Here is a 16504-nt window from a genome sequence, read left to right as displayed (position 1 = left end):
CCAAGTGTCCTCCCGGCTTCAACAGTAGTCCGTGATTCTGTGATCATGCCACCATTTTTTGGAGCTTGTTTTCTGGTTTCTGATGTTAACTTAGTAAAATTGCCATGCTAGCATGATGACCGACACCTAGTATTCGTCAATGTTTTCCCTTTATTTTATGTGAAAAATAGATCATTAAAATGTGTGATGGGATATACAGTAAGCTAAGAGTCAGTTGGACTCTGGTCATCACGGCTGGGTCAGAAATTATTTGCGTGACCTAGAATAAGTCATTTTACTTCTCTTTGTGTCCACCTACTCCCTGTCCTCCACTACCAGTTCTAAAAATGGGTAAACTGACAGATAAGAATAAGTTTAGACTTTTAGAGTTCATGCAGGTTTATCCTACAGATATCAAACACTTGTTGCAATGGCTAAGAGATACCTCTATTTCAGTTTGAAAGTGTTGAGATTAGAACCGAAGAGCTTGAATATCTTATGCAGATATGCTGATTTCAACCACCACCCCCATTCCATAGAAAAGTAGCCAAAAGTCATTTTAACTTTATTTTTAAAACTAAATATGATTTCAATTTGGAGGTTTGGTCTACTTCTATTTTTGTTGTTTTTTAAATTACTGGAGCTTATTTTCTTAGAAAAAAAAATTACATGTGTATTAAAAATATCTCAGAATCCAAGAGGATATGCCAAGGGCAAATAGCAGGAAGAGAACACATACATCATTTCATTCACCCAGAGATAAACTCATCACAGTGGACTCATATTTTGTTTGTATTTTTTCCCCGAATAATTACATCAAATCATATGTACTATTCAATGACTTGACCAAAATATTTCTCGACATACACTAATATACAACAAAGTTGTAAGGGTCTTCTCATATTCAGGCAAAAATGAAATGATGAATTCCACTGCTGGTAGAAAGTGATACGATATATGTGTGCAATGGGGGAAACCAAGCAGTTTGCTAATGAACCCTTTCTGGGAGCTGACAGTTGGATCTTGAAGGATGTCAATATTTGCCAGGCACAGAAGAGCAGAAAGCATTTCCCAGATAGAAGAAACAGCTAGAAAAACTACTAGAAACCTTGATAGACCGTGTCCTGTTGGGAACAGGGGAAGAGTCCAGTTTGCCTGGTGGGTGTGGTGTATGAGTGGGTGGGTGGGGGTTCAACAGGAGGTGAGCAGAGGGCATGAGTCTCTGTTATGAACAGCTTTGTTTGCCAGGCCCTGGAGTATGGAATGTGTTCTGTTGACAGTGGGGAACCAGGGACTTTACAAAATCAATTACTTCCTTACATTAAAGCAAAGAATACTGAGTGAGCCAGCCAAAACCCAGCTTTCCTCTTTCCTGAAGGATGGATTTTTTTTTAAATCCAGGTGCTTAAAAACATCTTCCTAGTCAGCCAAATACAGTCCCTATGAACCTTTCTCAGAAAATTCTCATCACCTCTGCAGAAGCTTTTCGAGCACCTTTTGGAGTTTTTTAGCAGTCTGCCTTAATGCACGATGCATTTAGACCACTCCTACAATGGCAAATTCATTTTTTTTTTTTAAGATTATTTATTTATTTGACAGAGAGAGAGAGAAAGTACAAGAAGGGGGAGTGGCAGGCAGAGGGAGAGGGAGAAGCAGGCTCCCTATGGAGCAGGGAGCCTGATCCGGGACTCTGTCCCAGGACCCTGGGATCATGACCAGAGCCAAAGGCAGTCGCTTAACCAACTGAGCCACCCAGGCGCCCTAGCAAATTCATTCTTAAAGAACAACCTGGGTAGATGTTGTTCAGGCCCCTCTCCGCGATAGGAAGGAATGTGTTTGGTTCTGCTAGGTGCCTTTGGGAGGGCTTTGATGATGATGAACGCTTTGGAAGCCAATATTGGCCAGTTTTTTGGTTTGGCCAGTTATTTCTTAACCAGCTCATTTGCACCACCCAGTGGGAAAGTGCTAGAATACAGCTTTGAAGGGTGGCTCTGAGTTGTTCTTCCTCAGGGAAGGATCTGGGAATTCCTGGTCTGCTATTTCAACCATTCTTTCCCTATAAGAATGTTAGGAGACATCCCCGTAAACAGTTTTTCTCTTTCATTTGGAGGCGAGAAAGCATTTGGAGTGAGGAAAGCACCAGTCCTGGCTTTTCACAGACTAACTCAGTGGCTTTAGATAAGTACCATGTCCTCTATCAAAGTGTTCCCTTGTGTGTGTGTGTGTGTGTGTGTGTTTAACTCTTCCATATTTCTAGTGGCATAACTGTTTTAGTATTTACCCAGTGCACCTGTAATTCCAAGTGCCATCTGTCTGAGTAATGAGAAAATACCTTCGACATTTTGAAAATCCAGGAATGACTGCAACCATTTATAATGAATATATGTCAATTAATATCAGTATCATCGGAGTGTATCTTCCTAAGAATGTCTCAGGGGCTTTTAAACCACAAATCACATGGTGTAAGTGGAAAGAGCTGACCTTTGCCTTCAGTTAGACCTGAGTTTAAGTCCCACCCCTGCCACTCACTGTGTGACTTTTAGAAGACACTGTCTGTCTCTGAGCCTGTTTCAGTGAGCACAACCAGTCTCATTTCACAGGGTTAGTGTAAGAGTTATGGGGTGTAATATCTGCAGAGCTTCGAGGGACCCTGGGACTAAGGGAGAGCTGCACTTTGTTGGGTGGAAGTAACTATTACTGGTCGGGCTCTGCAGCTTCCCTGTTCTCCTCGAGCAAATCCCTTCTGCTCTGAAGCCTGGATTCCTTTGCTGTCAAATGGGGTCACAGTTCCTTCTCTTAGAGTTTTACAGATGCGATGATGTAACACCTCCGCCAAGCACCTGGCACCTCATAGGTGCTTCACAAATGCTAGTTCCTTTCTTTCCAAAAGTATTAATCCATTGCGAATAGTGACGGACTTAGTTATAAGGCCAAATTGTGTTCAGCCTGTGATCTCCCCACCGCCCATTGTCTCCCTTACTAACTTATCAAAGGGATAGCAAATTCATTTTAAGATTGTCATCATGTCTTTCCAGTCCTCACACCAGTTGCATAGGTCCATATTTGGGCAATTGTGCATTTACCTGTCTCCCTACCCCCACGCCCTCCCGGCCTGGCCTCTCTACTCCAGCCACAGCAACACCAGACCACGGAGGGCTCCACCTCGGCCACTCTCCCCACACACCCCCTGCCCCAGCTATCTAGTCCCCTCCTCCCCGCCTCATCATCAGGGTCCTCCTTTAAATTTTGGGGTCCATCTAAGTGGATACATTATCAGGGAAGTCTTCTCAAGCCCTTTCTTGCTCTGGCATGAAGTGATTATTGCCATGTGTTTGCTTTTGAGGAGAAGGAATTAATGTGTATCAAGTCCAGGTATATCTTAATACTTTTAACCTTCCCGGTCACCTTCTCAGGTCATCTCACAGTTCCATTTTACAGATGAGGAGACTGAGAGCCCGTTCATTGCTTCATTAAACAAACATTTATTGAATATCAGTTGCCAGGCACTAGGAATAGAGCAGACACAGCCCCTTCCTTTGTGGATATTATAGGATCTGACATGGGATGAATCCAGGAGGCAGGTATGAAAGAAATAATAGGCTATTCCAGTTGTGAAGAAGGGTCCTGTGAAAGGCAGGAAAGAGGGATATGCCCTATGTCAGAGCTTAGGGAGGGGATCCCTAAAGAAAAGGCATGTCTGCTAAGACCCAAAGACTCAAGGCAGTCACACAGATAGGTAGTGAGGGCAGAAGTGGGCTCTAACTGTGGCCAGAATTTGGAGCTACCATGCCTCATGATCTCCCTTCCTCCAAATATTTGCATTTATGTCCTTGTCTTTTAGCGTGTGATCTACATTTCTTTCTCTCTGATGGAGTGTAGTCCTTGCAAACAGCAACCTCATCTCCCAGGTACCTGGTACATAGGACAAGTCACAAGTAGAAGGAAGTGGTCAGTTCGTGTTTCACTGTATGTACCTGTATGTGATTGCCTGTGCTTAATAATATTATAAGGATGCAAAAGTGCCTAGAATATGCCGTGTATATTCTGACACTTCTTTAACCAATGCCTTGGTATGGTTTTCTAATAGAGTCTCCAAGCACCGGGGCGCTGCTGTTCTCAAACTCCTTTTACTCCGATGTTTTCTATTCTCTAGGCTGGGGTGATCCGGGGTGAGCATGTGAGAGAGGCGGCAGCTACCATCAGCTCTGCAGGAGGTGGGACTTGAAAGCAGCTCATTCATTTACATCAAGTGCTGTTAAGCGTGTCCTCCCAGATGCTGCATGGCACAGGGCTCCTTCCGGCCTGCTCTCCAGGCCATTCTTGGAGCTGAAAGTGGAGTGGCCGTCCTGTGCCAGGCACTGTGTTGGGGCGGGGGAGACAGACGAGTGCACATATGGTGAGCCCATGAGTGTTTCTTTTCTTGACATGCGGTAGCCCTCCATCCAGTAGGGCCTGCAGACATGCCCTCGGTCCATGCGCGCATGCACACACACACATGCAGATGTACAAACCGGCTCACTGTAAGCAGGACTCGAGGCCAGCACCAGTGGAAGAAGTGGCAGACTCCACAGTGGTGGGGGCAGGAGCAACAGGAGGCCTTCCAGGCACCTTGCAAGTCATCTTGCCTGAGCTGGGAAAAGGAATGGCAATTAGCTAAGTTCAGGAGGGCAGGGAGGAGCAGGCCACAGGCAAGGGTCTCACCTCTGCAGCGGTCCAGAGAAAGAGAAAAGATGGTACATTTGGGATCTGCAAATGCCCACAGGAGCCAGGCAGGTGATGGAGTTGAGGGAAAGGCCAGGTGGGAGCATGTCAGACACATTGGTATATTCTTCATGCCCATTCAGAAAAGTCCTCCCTCCCACTTCCCTTGCCTTATACCCACTTAGGCTGTCCTTCATTTTTCCATCTTTGAAACGTAGGTAAAGAGAAACTATTCTATAAGAAAAATAGCAGTCTAAATCCAATGATCATATCAATCAGTAAGTGATAGTTGGCTCCTGTTGGGGAGACAACTGGGAGTAATGGGGGCTGGGGCCAACTGAAGAGCACATTCTCCATCTGAAGAGGACAGCTGTTCTTCCACTCCAGCTGTCCAGTGGCTCCAACTCTTGCGATTTTTCCAAAAAAGCAAACAACCTGGAGTTTCGGCAAGTTAGCCAAGTTTTTTTGGGTGGTTGTTGTTGTTTTTAACATTGCTTGATCAAAACAAAACAAAACAAAAAAACAGACCTGCAGACCAAATGGAACACATTTGCATGCTGAGCCTTATCCGTGGACCGTGCTTGCAATTCCTTGGTCAAAGGCTCCAGAGGTTCTGAGGGTACTTTTAGAATCCTTCAACAAGTCATTGCTTCTAGTTACTCCTAACCATCCTTCTCTCCCTGCTTTCCAGAAAGAGATGACGAGCAGGATGTGTCACTGACGCCCCACCTTATCTTTGGAAGACAGAGGAAAGCTCTTTGCTTCTGGAGTGCTGAGCAGGGAGACCTCCCTGGCTGAAATGGCACGCCTACTTCCAGGAGCAGGAGAGGTGGAGACAACGGTGATTCCTGAGAGACGTTCCCCACTCACCCCGTGTGCTCTTAACCCTCTGAGTGCTGCTAGCCACGACCTGTGGACCTGTCCGACCACAGCATGCAAGAAGGACTGCCCCCTGGCCCCTTCTGGCTCTGAGTCGCCCCGAGGAAGCCTCTGCACTTCCATGCATGTCGCAGCTCTGCCTGTGACCTGCCGCCTAAGCTTTACTGGAATTCAGGTTTTGAGACTGAGACACTTGTCCTTTTCCACTTCTGTCTTGTCAACTGGCCGACTTTTCTGTCACGTGTTTTCTAAGTACCGGGTGAACTTTGGAACTCTGGATGAGCAGCGAGTTTTTCTATAACAAGCCTTCCTTTCAGACCTCCCGCCCTGATCTGATTCTGTGGTTTAACTTCATGCAGGGCCGTGTAGCCACGAGAGATCTGAGACCCACCCCGCAGCCTCAACACGTTTTCCCTGAGAGGCAGATTTCTTTCAGGGACCACTCCATGACCCCGAACAAACCTTAACTACAGGGAGGAGACCGGTCGCGAGCAGAAAGCTGACAAGTTACCAGTTAACTCCAAACAGAATGTGCTTTTTTTTTTTTTTTACAACCACACCATTTCTTGTCTCTTCTTTTCAAGATATTTTCTTCCTGTTTCCCAGAAGAGAGGAAGAAAAGGAAATTGTAAATGACCAAGAATGATCAGCCGAAGCCCTGAGCCAGATAGATTAGTGCAGCGTTTGTTCTTGACCAAAGGGGAGGGAGTTGTGGCTGTCTCCACATAATACTAAAATTTCAGTGAAAAAAAAAAAAAAACAGAAGTGCAATTGGTTATTTGGTGCACATAACTCAGCCAGCTGGCTCATTGGCTCGTAGCCTTCCCAGCTGGCCCTCTGAGCTCCTTCGTCCAGCCCCTGTTTTGTTTCTCTTCCTTTACACGCCACCCCCCCACCCAGCCGGATTGTGTTGTGGCACAAATTAATTTCTGCCCCTATGATTGTGCCACCGTTGCCAAGGTAACAGTGGAACTGGAGCTAACTTCCTTCTTCCATTCCTTCCCGGTTTTCCCATTCCAGTCAACAAAATAGCACAGTCTGTGCTACATCCTGCCTTTTGAAACCCAAGTGAGTCTTAGTTGCAGAAACGTTGCCTTCTCTGCTTCATCCACAGACCTGGTGGTGGTCCCAAGAGCCTGTAACGAAGGGGTGATGATACTCCCAGTGATCCTTTGAATTTGACAAAGTAGCAGTTGGTGGAGGGAAGTAGATAAGAATGTATTAGTGTATTTTAATATAACACCAATTAAAGAATAACTAAACAACCCTGATCTCGTTTCATTATATTTAATGCGTTAAAGCCATTCGTGGCTGCCACAAGAGCCTAGAGAACATGAAATCTTTCTTTGTCCAAAGAAAGGGCTGACTGTCTGGGCGCTGTGGCATCCTGCCCTGACCCGGCAAAGCCACCTTTGCTTCCCATCTTGTCCAAGTCGTCTCATGGAATCCAAATGCTGCTACCTCTTTCCATCGTGTTGTGCTCTGGTCACCAACAAACATACCCTCTCCCCTTTTTTGGCTTCCTAAGTAACTCTGAGAGAACAAGATAGGCAAAGATTCTTCTCAGCATCATTTTGGGCTGAAAGAATATCTGACTGTCCTAAGGATCCAGAGAACAAAGAAATAAGACCCCCTCTTCCCAACCTATGCAATACGCAGTAAGTACTGCGTGGGGATGTCAAGCAGAGGGACAGAGAGATGAGATCGTGGAGCCCATGCCCTGGGAGGAACTCTGAAACTCTGCTGCCATGGAAAAACCACAGGATTTTTGCATTAAAAAGTTGACCATGTTCCTGCATGTCAGTGATGCCTAATCAAGCAGGATGCTGGACTCTGAAGACATTTGTTATTAATTCTTTTTAAGGTTCTTTTCTGTTGACCTGTTTGTGCATATTAAATTCCCATTCAATTTAAAAGACCAAATATTTTTTAAGCTTCTTGGCACAGTTTCGTCCTGGTTATATTTCTAATTGCATTCATCAACTCTCCTAGGATCAGTGCCGGCAAACTACTCTTATTTTTTAATTAGAGTATTCCTATTCCTGCAGAACTTTGTTTGGCAAATTCTAAAGAAAATTGTCACAGGTAATTTTTATCTCTTTGACCTGATGACATCCTAAGTATCTCTCATTGCAAAGAGGGGCGATCTGAGCTCTTGGCGGTGGCTCAGGCACCTCCAGCTCTCTGGGTCTGAGCCTCACCTCCTGCTTCCTCCTCCTTTATTTCCCACTATTTTTTTTTTTTTTTTTTTTAGTTGGGTAATACATGTATCCACTGTCTTTTTTATTTCAAGACGTTTCAAAGTGGAAATTTCAAAAAGAAAAGATTACAATGAACATCCACGTCCCCTTCACTTACATGCATCAGTTGTTAACATTTTTTTAATTGTTGACTTTTCCCATATATTTTCTCTTTCTCTGTAAATATACATTCTTATTGCTGAACCATTTCAAAATACGTTGCAGACATCATAAAACCTTAAAATACTTTCTCAATTGCCCCCAAAATGTTTATAGCTTCTTGTTGTGGTTGTTTATCCAGGATCCAATTAGGAATCACACATGGCATTTGCTGTCATTCTCTTTAGTTAATGGGTTAGAGTTCTGTTAGGTATGTGTTTGGTGTGGTGGTGGTGGTGATGGGGTGTGTGTGTGTGTGTGTGTGTGTGATGACACTGACGTTATTAAGGATTTCCGGCTGGTTTTCTGTAGAATGTTCCACAATATGGATTTTTTTTTTTCTGGTTGTTTCCTCTTCATTAGACTCAGTTAAACATATTTTTTAAGGAAAAATACTACATAAGTGATGTTTCCTTCCTATTGCATTTATCAGGAAGCATATAATGTCATCTCTTTTCATGATATGAAGCTTGACCAGTGGGTTCAGGTGTTCTCGGCCTGATCCATTCATTATAAAGGTAGATAATTCATTAGGAAGCTCTGAAATTCAGCATGCACACATATTATAGAGTTTGAGGCTATGCAAATGTGCGTTCTTTTCTTAATACTCTCAAAGAGGTGCAGGGTCTCCAAAAGATTATTACCATTGCAGTTAAATGATATAGCAATGATAAAGGATTCATAACTTCCCATTTCACAGAGGGAAGGGGAAGGAGGAAGGGGGCACTACATTAGTATGCTGGCTAATGAGAATTTGTGTGGTCCCTGTAGCCAGAGTTGAAATATGTATAAATTTTTTTTTTTTTTTTTTTTTTTTTTTTTGCTCCCATCCTCAATGACTTCCTGTTCAGACCCATGGTTTATTTTAGAGAGCATGTATTCTCATTGAAGGTGATTGTTCAAGGGTGCAAAAATTGTGGGGGTTTTTGTGTGTGTGTGGTGGGGGAGGAATCTTAGATATTACAGTGGGTTGTGGCCCTTCAAAGGGCCATAGTAGGTATAAAGTTTCTATGTGGTATTAAAATTTCAGGAGGATGATTAAGAATAAAATATCTTAAAGGGCTCCTTAGGAGGATGATAATGGAAAAAAAAAAAAGGTTGAGAAATACTCATCTAGAGTCAGATTCTGCTTCTTAGGTGTTAATTCTCTCTTCCTGGGGTGTTTTTTCATTTCTGAGGACTAGGATGAGTGGAAGCAACTTCAAGAGATTTCTTAATCCATTCCTTCTACCCTCCCAAACCATATCAGTAACATTCCCCGTGAAAACCCCATTCTCCTCTCGAAGACCTCAGGCGTAGACATTCCACAACATCCTTTGGTATACCCCACTGAACACTTCACAACATCTGAAATCCTCCCATTTAACCTGAGCCAAATCTTTGGGTTTCAGCATACCTTTCCTGGTGTCTCACATTAAGAGAGATCCAGGGATTATCTAGGATAAGAAGAAGCATAATAAATGAGAGCCTTATTTGCATATCCGTTAAGTATTTGAAGACTGTTAGCAAATGGCCTTCAGCCTCCTTTCCCTTCTGCTCTCCCAGGGGCAGAATTCTCTTGGAAGACTTGTTGCCCCATTGCTAACATTTCTGCACCTCCATTTGAACCCTTCCCCAGGCTTTCCATGTCACTGTGCATTACGGATGTAACCAACAGTGAATGTGTAAGAAATTACTGCACGCTTTCTCCAAACTTTATTGTGGCTTTGCTAAGTCCTGACTTGCTTTATAAATTTTCTTTTCTATTTGTCCACACTAAATCCATATCTATATTATATTCAACCATTTTGGTTTATCTTCCTGAGTTGCCTTCATTTCTACCTTTAATAGGCCTCATCAGATCATGCTGTTTTGTTTTAATCCCTTCTTTAATTGGCATAGCTTTAAGACACTTGGATGGAGCGCCTCTCATCTTTTTGTGGTGATGTAGGCCAAGTCGTCATCTGGTCATTGATAGAAGCACATCATTCCCTCTGGTCTCTGACCTTCTATCACTTCCACACCCCATGGGTATCACACTGTGAGTCAAAGAAATATCATGGGACAAGTAGAGCCATGTCTTCAAGAAATGTGTACAGAGGCAAAATCACAAGAAGGAGTCAGATGTGTCATTTGGATAATACTGTTGTCATTTGTGTTTGGATCATTTTGGTCCTTGATAAAATAGGTGATTCTCTCCTAGAATTAGCCAAACAAAGTGTTTTGGAAATAGAAGGATTTTTTTTCCCCTGCTTTAAAAAGTATGTCAACAGCCAAAAACTTTTAACAGGTTGTTTCCCTCTGGGAAGTTATTAATTCTGGGTAGGAATTTTTTGATGAATAAATAAGGATTTTTGTAACTTTTAGAGGGGAGAGTCTATTTCTAATCTGACATTTAAGCTGTGTTACTAGTTTTTAGTGTTCTAATTTTAAGATTTTCCTGTATCTTTTCTAATTGCATCAGAAAAAAGATGTTTACTATATTTTAGTTCCATTTGTGATTAAATTAAAGATTTGACTATAAGAACAAACTAATACAATTACATCAATTAGAAAAGCAAGAAGAAATGAAAGGATATTTATGAAATCAGTTCATGTGAGCTTAGGAATTCAAATGTCACAAATAAAAGACACATAACCATCACCTGTCTTTTTTGTGTGTGCTCAATTAATTTCTTTCACAGGTATGTTTTTCGTCTTGCAGTGGTCTTGGAGCAGGTAAATGAAAAGAAAACAGTTAATTCTACAAAAAGTCATTCAAAATGTGTTTGAGAACACACATGCACATATTTGTATTCTAACAGAAGTTCCTTTACACTTTTCAGATTTTCCCAGGAGGGTACGTCATGCATATAGTTTAGCTGCTCCACAGATGAATGTGGTGTGTATTTTTTCTTGCAGTAGGATTCAATACTAAATTTGATGACAACCTTGCGTGTAAATATAATAAATCTTGACTAGAGAAATAGTTCATCAATCAGAGTAAATCAGCCTGAGTTTTAACCTCAGGTTTGCCACTGCCTTCCTTGTGAGACCCTGAGTAGTAGATTTAATTGTTCTGTACCTCAGATTTCTGAACTTCAACTGCTTATAGATTTATTCCTATATGACTTATAATTATTTTTGCAAAATAATATAAGATAAAAGTATTAACATGTCTGGAAAACAAATATATACATTTTATATATTTATATGTTATTAGTACATTTCTAGCCACTTTAGAGTAATTGTGATTCCAATAACAGCCACTGTTGCTAATAGCAACAATCGAATACTCTGTCTGACAAAAGCTATTTGTGATGAGGTGATTTCTAGACAGAGGGTGGTGAGGAATGAGGCTTCTGGAACCCCAGCACAAATATAAAGGGTTCCTCTACTTCTCGGTTCCACCGTCTGAAATGTACACGGAGATGTGACAGAGAGGCAGACTATGGACGGAATGTGGCCTGCAGGCACGTTTTGTTAGACTGACACAGTTTGTTTTTCTTCTTTTGAACTAGCTGCCAACCTCTAAAAAATTGAGAAATCTGATGCCTAAAAATCAGAATTTCTGGCTCCTCTTACAAAATCAGAAGATCTGGCAACACCAGGCTTTTGTTTTTGTGTGGCAGGAAATGGCTGAGAAGTGATGGACCCATTTAGATGGAGCATGTTCTCTCCAATTTACCAATGTCCTCACCACTCCCTACTGCATCCCAGACACGCGGCTGTCAGTTACCATTGTCCTCTGAGGCTGGTAGGTTTCCCTCACTCCCTCCTGTTTCCTGCCACTCCCCTGAAGGCATTTCAGGTGGCAGCCCCTGCTACACGGTGTCTAGAGAGGCCTTTAATTTTCAAGTTGATCCCTATACATATTGTCTACCTGCTATATTACGTTGTTCTTTCTAGTAGCCTACACTGTATTCCTGATAATAAATAGTAAACTGTTTTAGAAGATAATAAATTCAGATCCGATGCCTTCAGTCCCTCCACCCAGATACTCCCGTGGACATTAAGCTGGTCACTACATCTATCCAACTTTCAATTATTTTAAATTCTTAAACTTCAGCTCTGCTTCCAGGCAAACTTCAATGCTACATTGACCAAAATGATAAAAAGTCACTGAAAAGCAGCGGTAGTGTCATTTATAACAATTATATCTTTTATCCTATTTTTCTACTTTTTCTTTGTGAAGTAGATTTCAGCAGAACACAGTGTGTTAATGGAAACTTCTCATTGTTTTAATGCAGCATTCCTCATCTGAGTTTTCATGAACACAAAAACCAAGCACAAATTCCCAGTACTTAATAGATTAAAAACTAAATGAGGAAATCCGATCTAAATAAACCATGATTGAGTTTATAACTGTATTACTGCGCACTAGATGAAGCTTAATATCTGCTCCAGAGGAAATCCTATCATACAACTGAGACATGATCTCACATAGTATCAGATCAACAAAGAGTGTCTAAGCATTTTCAAGAACTATGTAGAACACAGAGGGGGAAAGGTATCAACAGAATCCTCTGTTTACTAACTCAGAAACAATGTTACAAGTAACTGTGCTCTGACTGTGCATATATAGGTCTCTGCGATGATGTATTTGATACTGCTAAAAACTGCATGTGGACGGAACCACAAGAGGCAGCAGCATTCAGAAAATTCGTGAACTGTGACTTGTTGATTTATCTAAAGGTTAATTATTTTACTTAGGGTTTGTCTTATCAGAAGTCTAATCACATGAAGGTACAACAGAGATACTTGACCCACGTGAGTCTGTGGTTAAGACAAAATCTTGGTAAAGATGTGGAGGCCTTTTAGACCGGATCAAGCCTAGTGGGAAAAGTTCACATTGGCTGGAAGTGAAGAACTGGGCTGCCTACCCCTGCCCTGTCGGTGGATGAGAACCTAGCCCCTTCTCTGCTCAAAACCCTACAATGCCCCCCTTTGCACTCTGCTTAAAAACTTCAGCTGCCCCTTTCTCCCTCCACTCCTGCACCCCGGGCCTCCCAGCTGGACTTGCACATGCTGAGCACACTCACATTCATGGCCTCTGTCCGGGTGTTCCCCTGCCTGGATGCTCTTCCCCCACATAGGCTCACGGCCAATTCCTTCTCCCCCTTCAAGTTCTAGCTGGAGCATCACCTTCTCATTGAGGCCCCTGCCGATCACAACTGCCCCCCAGGCTCCCCAGGATTCCTGAGCTCCCTTTCTCTGCTCAAATTTTCCTTCTCCTGTAGTGTTTATATAAATCATATATATACACAATATATAAATATATATATACATTATATAATTTATATTATATGATATTTATTAGGTTTATTACTGTTTCTTGTCTGTCCCCCACCCCACTAGAATATAAATTTCACATCAGGGATCTCTATCTCTGTCACCTAGAAGAGAGTGTCTGGCACACAGTAGATGCTTAATAAACCTTTGATGAATGAATGAATGAATAGAATTAATGGCAGATAGGTGTCTAATTAAGGTCTGCTATCAAAGAGAAATAAATTAAAAGCAATATATAATAATATTAATTTGATGATACACCAGGAAGTGTACATTTATTAAGTGTATACTATAGACTAAGTATACTCTAAGCATTTTACATGGATAATCTTACTCAATGCCCTGTGAGGTTGGCTATCCATGTTTATCTCTACAATCAAGGTTACCCAAGTAATTTGCCCAAAGTTGCAAGTAAGGGGATGGAGCTAGGATTTAACGCCCCTCAGGTGTGCTCCAGAGCCCTCACTCTTAGCCACAGGAGACACCTTCACCCTCTAGGCATTGAGCTCTTCTTCAGATTATCTTCTTCTCTATGGACACAGGCTCTGTGTGGTGGAGCAATTCAGCTTTCAGTTTCTTTTTGGTCATTTGTCAGTGTGATTGCATTAGTGCTTCTATGACCAGTCCAACTGAGATCATCAAGTATTTCTATTCACAAGATGCGCAGCATTTACAAACACAAAGTGGACCCTGAGTCTGACATGAGGCGGGACAATGGATCTAACAGGGAGACATCAAGAAGGTCAGAATGGCTAGTCCACAAAGTGTTGAGTGGTGTGAGAGTAAGACCAGAGGCCAGGATGGGGTCTGTGAGTGGGCAGTGTGAGAGTAAGACCAGAGGCCAGGATGGGGTCTGTGAGTGAGTCCAGGAGGACTCACAGTGGGAGCAAGGTGTTCAATGATCAATTAAAATGGTACCTAAGAAATTTCTAGGTCTTGCTCCCTGCTATGAGATGGAAAAAAAAGCATACATTTCACTCATCCTTAGGGGAAAACTAGCAGACTTTTAAGAATTAATAAACACCCAAAGCAGATCTTAGCCTTGACCATAAGAAGTTTGCAGAACTGAAAAAAAACTTTTTTAATTCAAAAATTCTAAAATTAAATTTAAAAAATTAATTTAAAAAATAAAGAGGTTTGCAGAACTATCAGTTAATTTTTGCTGATTTTCTTTCTCTACTAAAGAAATTAAATGGCATTAATTCTTCAGCAGTAATGTAAAATATACGATTATGTGAACAATTAAGAAATATGTAACCAAGAGGCTAGAGAGCACTACATGGCTGTGACATTTCTTAATGCACATATTCCATGGACTAATTCAGAAATGAATAGGAATCACATTACATTTGAAAAGCAGCATCCATTCCATTCCACCTGACTCCTTTGAGGTCACCAGGAGTTATGCAGACTGTAAATGTTCTCTAGTTCCTTGTTCCACTGGGAGATCTTTACTATGTCAGGAAGTAATCCCAGCCTGTGTTTTAAGGCTGAATGAAATAGATATGCTGTGAGGAAATGAATGACTTGTACCTTCCCATTCCTAGGGCTTCACGGACATTGTCCACAAAATGATTCAACTACAGAATATAGAAGGAGGCAGCATTTGTCAAGAGAGGGGCAGTGGGGGAGGTGTTTTTTGGTTTTTGTTTTTAAATAGTAAATCATTAGATTCACCAACTATTGAACCATGGAAGTTAAAGAAAAGTCATTCAAAAGGTGAGCCCCATTTCGCACTTCTGACCTTGGCACGAGATTCCTGAGGTTGTGCAGATAACATCAGGTACAGTTTTGTTATTACAAACTGGCAGAGCATTCTCTGGACAGTGAATTTGCCACAACTCTGTGAGCCTATGGGTTTGAAATAAAAGAAATAAAAAACTACAAGTCCACAAAGTCCCTAAGAGCCATAAGCCAGTCTTTGCCATGTGGTCTGTTTGCATTCAGAAAAAAGATTGTGCTGCCCTGGGCTCATGACATTTCATTGGAATTTGCATTATCCCTCCTAAGGGACTGCAAAGAGACTCTGTGCTACTTGGATAGAGAAATGTGAGAGGAAAATACTAAAGCACCTCCCCTACTGCAAAGAAGAAGGGAAAAGAAATGAGGTGGTTTTTGCCTGAACCTCTTCTGCTGCTCATCGATTCCCGAGGCACTGTGTTGGAAAGAACTGGCTGTGCTGAGAGCTTTCAGGGGAATTAGGAAGGCATGTTGGGGGGAGAAGGGCTGGGAATTAACCTACTTTGTGCCACGCACAGTTCTTTGTACTTGATGTATATTCTCCACCCGGTTCTCACAACCGTTCTTCAAGGGAGCTACTGGTGACAACCGTTCCAGAGGTGAGAGGGAGGGCGGCTGCATGCAGGGCAGCGGTGATGAGCTCACACAGGGACAGTCCTCACTGTCATCCGGTGCTAGGCATCATGCCAAGCGTTTGAGTTGGAATATCTGAATTATTCCTCGCCACCATCCTGTGAAGTGGATACTATTGTTGTTACTCCCATTTTACAGACGAGGAAACTGAGGTTGTGGAGTAAGTCTCCTCTTCAAGGTCATGCAGCTGGCTAGAGGTGGTGCTGGGATTTGAACCCGGGCAGTCGGTCTCCAGAGCCCCCTCTGCTAATCACTATGTTATAGGCCCCTCCATTCCTCTTTTTAGGTTGCTCACTTGCTATCCTGGTGACAAAGCTGCTTTCACCTTGAGGATCACACAATATGCAGACCTGGAAAAGCCCAGAGGACCCTTGGGAAGCTGTGATGAGGAAGTGACACCAGGTGAGACGAATGTTTCTTTCCCGGCATAGAAAGTGTGAGTCCGGGGGCGCCTGGGGGGCACGGTCGGTTAAGTGCCGGCCTTTGGCTCAGGTCATGATTCTAGGGTCCCGGAATCGAGCCCCACATCCATCTGGGGAAGAAGGACTAACTGGGGAAGCTCAGGGTCCGCCAGCCCGACAAGACCAGTCAGGGGTACAGGAGAGCTCTTGCCCCTTTGATGCCGAGCGCAGACCTGCCGATTGTCCCACGAGACCATTTGTTCCTGACCAGACTTAGTCTTTCAGGAAAGACTAGTATATACCAAGGACAGGGAAGTAAAGATTGTCTCCTCAAATCTGGCAATAGGAATACACTAGAAGACAAGGCGGGGGGCAGAGTTCCAGCTGATTCAGTAGACATTTGCATCCCTACTGTGGCTGAACACTCTTAGTAGGTCCACATTTAGCATCGCAACCTCCTCACAGATGCTATCATCAGATGGTTTTCACAGGGGCAGGAGTACGAAAGCCTCAGCTCTCGCT

General features: G+C 42.7%; 1 protein-coding gene across 3 annotated transcripts in view; it reads left to right on the top strand.

The window, feature by feature from the left end:
- MOB3B (MOB kinase activator 3B) overlaps positions 1 to 16504 on the top strand; it is a 204158-nt gene that overhangs the window by 180505 nt on the left and 7149 nt on the right. For 2 of the 3 annotated variants that reach the window (XM_036106384.2, XM_078061326.1), the window contains exon 4: positions 15868 to 15983. In XM_036106384.2, coding sequence (XP_035962277.1) covers positions 15868 to 15891 — 24 coding nt within the window. In that variant the 3' untranslated portion in view covers positions 15892 to 15983. Of the gene's footprint in view, positions 1 to 5371; positions 10582 to 15867; positions 15984 to 16504 lie in introns of those variants that run through there. The other variant, XM_036106383.2, reaches the window with a different exon arrangement.

This window comes from Halichoerus grypus, chromosome 14 (assembly GCF_964656455.1).
Source record: "Halichoerus grypus chromosome 14, mHalGry1.hap1.1, whole genome shotgun sequence".
Lineage (NCBI taxonomy): Eukaryota > Metazoa > Chordata > Mammalia > Carnivora > Phocidae > Halichoerus > Halichoerus grypus.
Note: the sequence above shows the minus strand (reverse complement) of the source record. Positions and strands in the feature narration are given on the sequence as shown.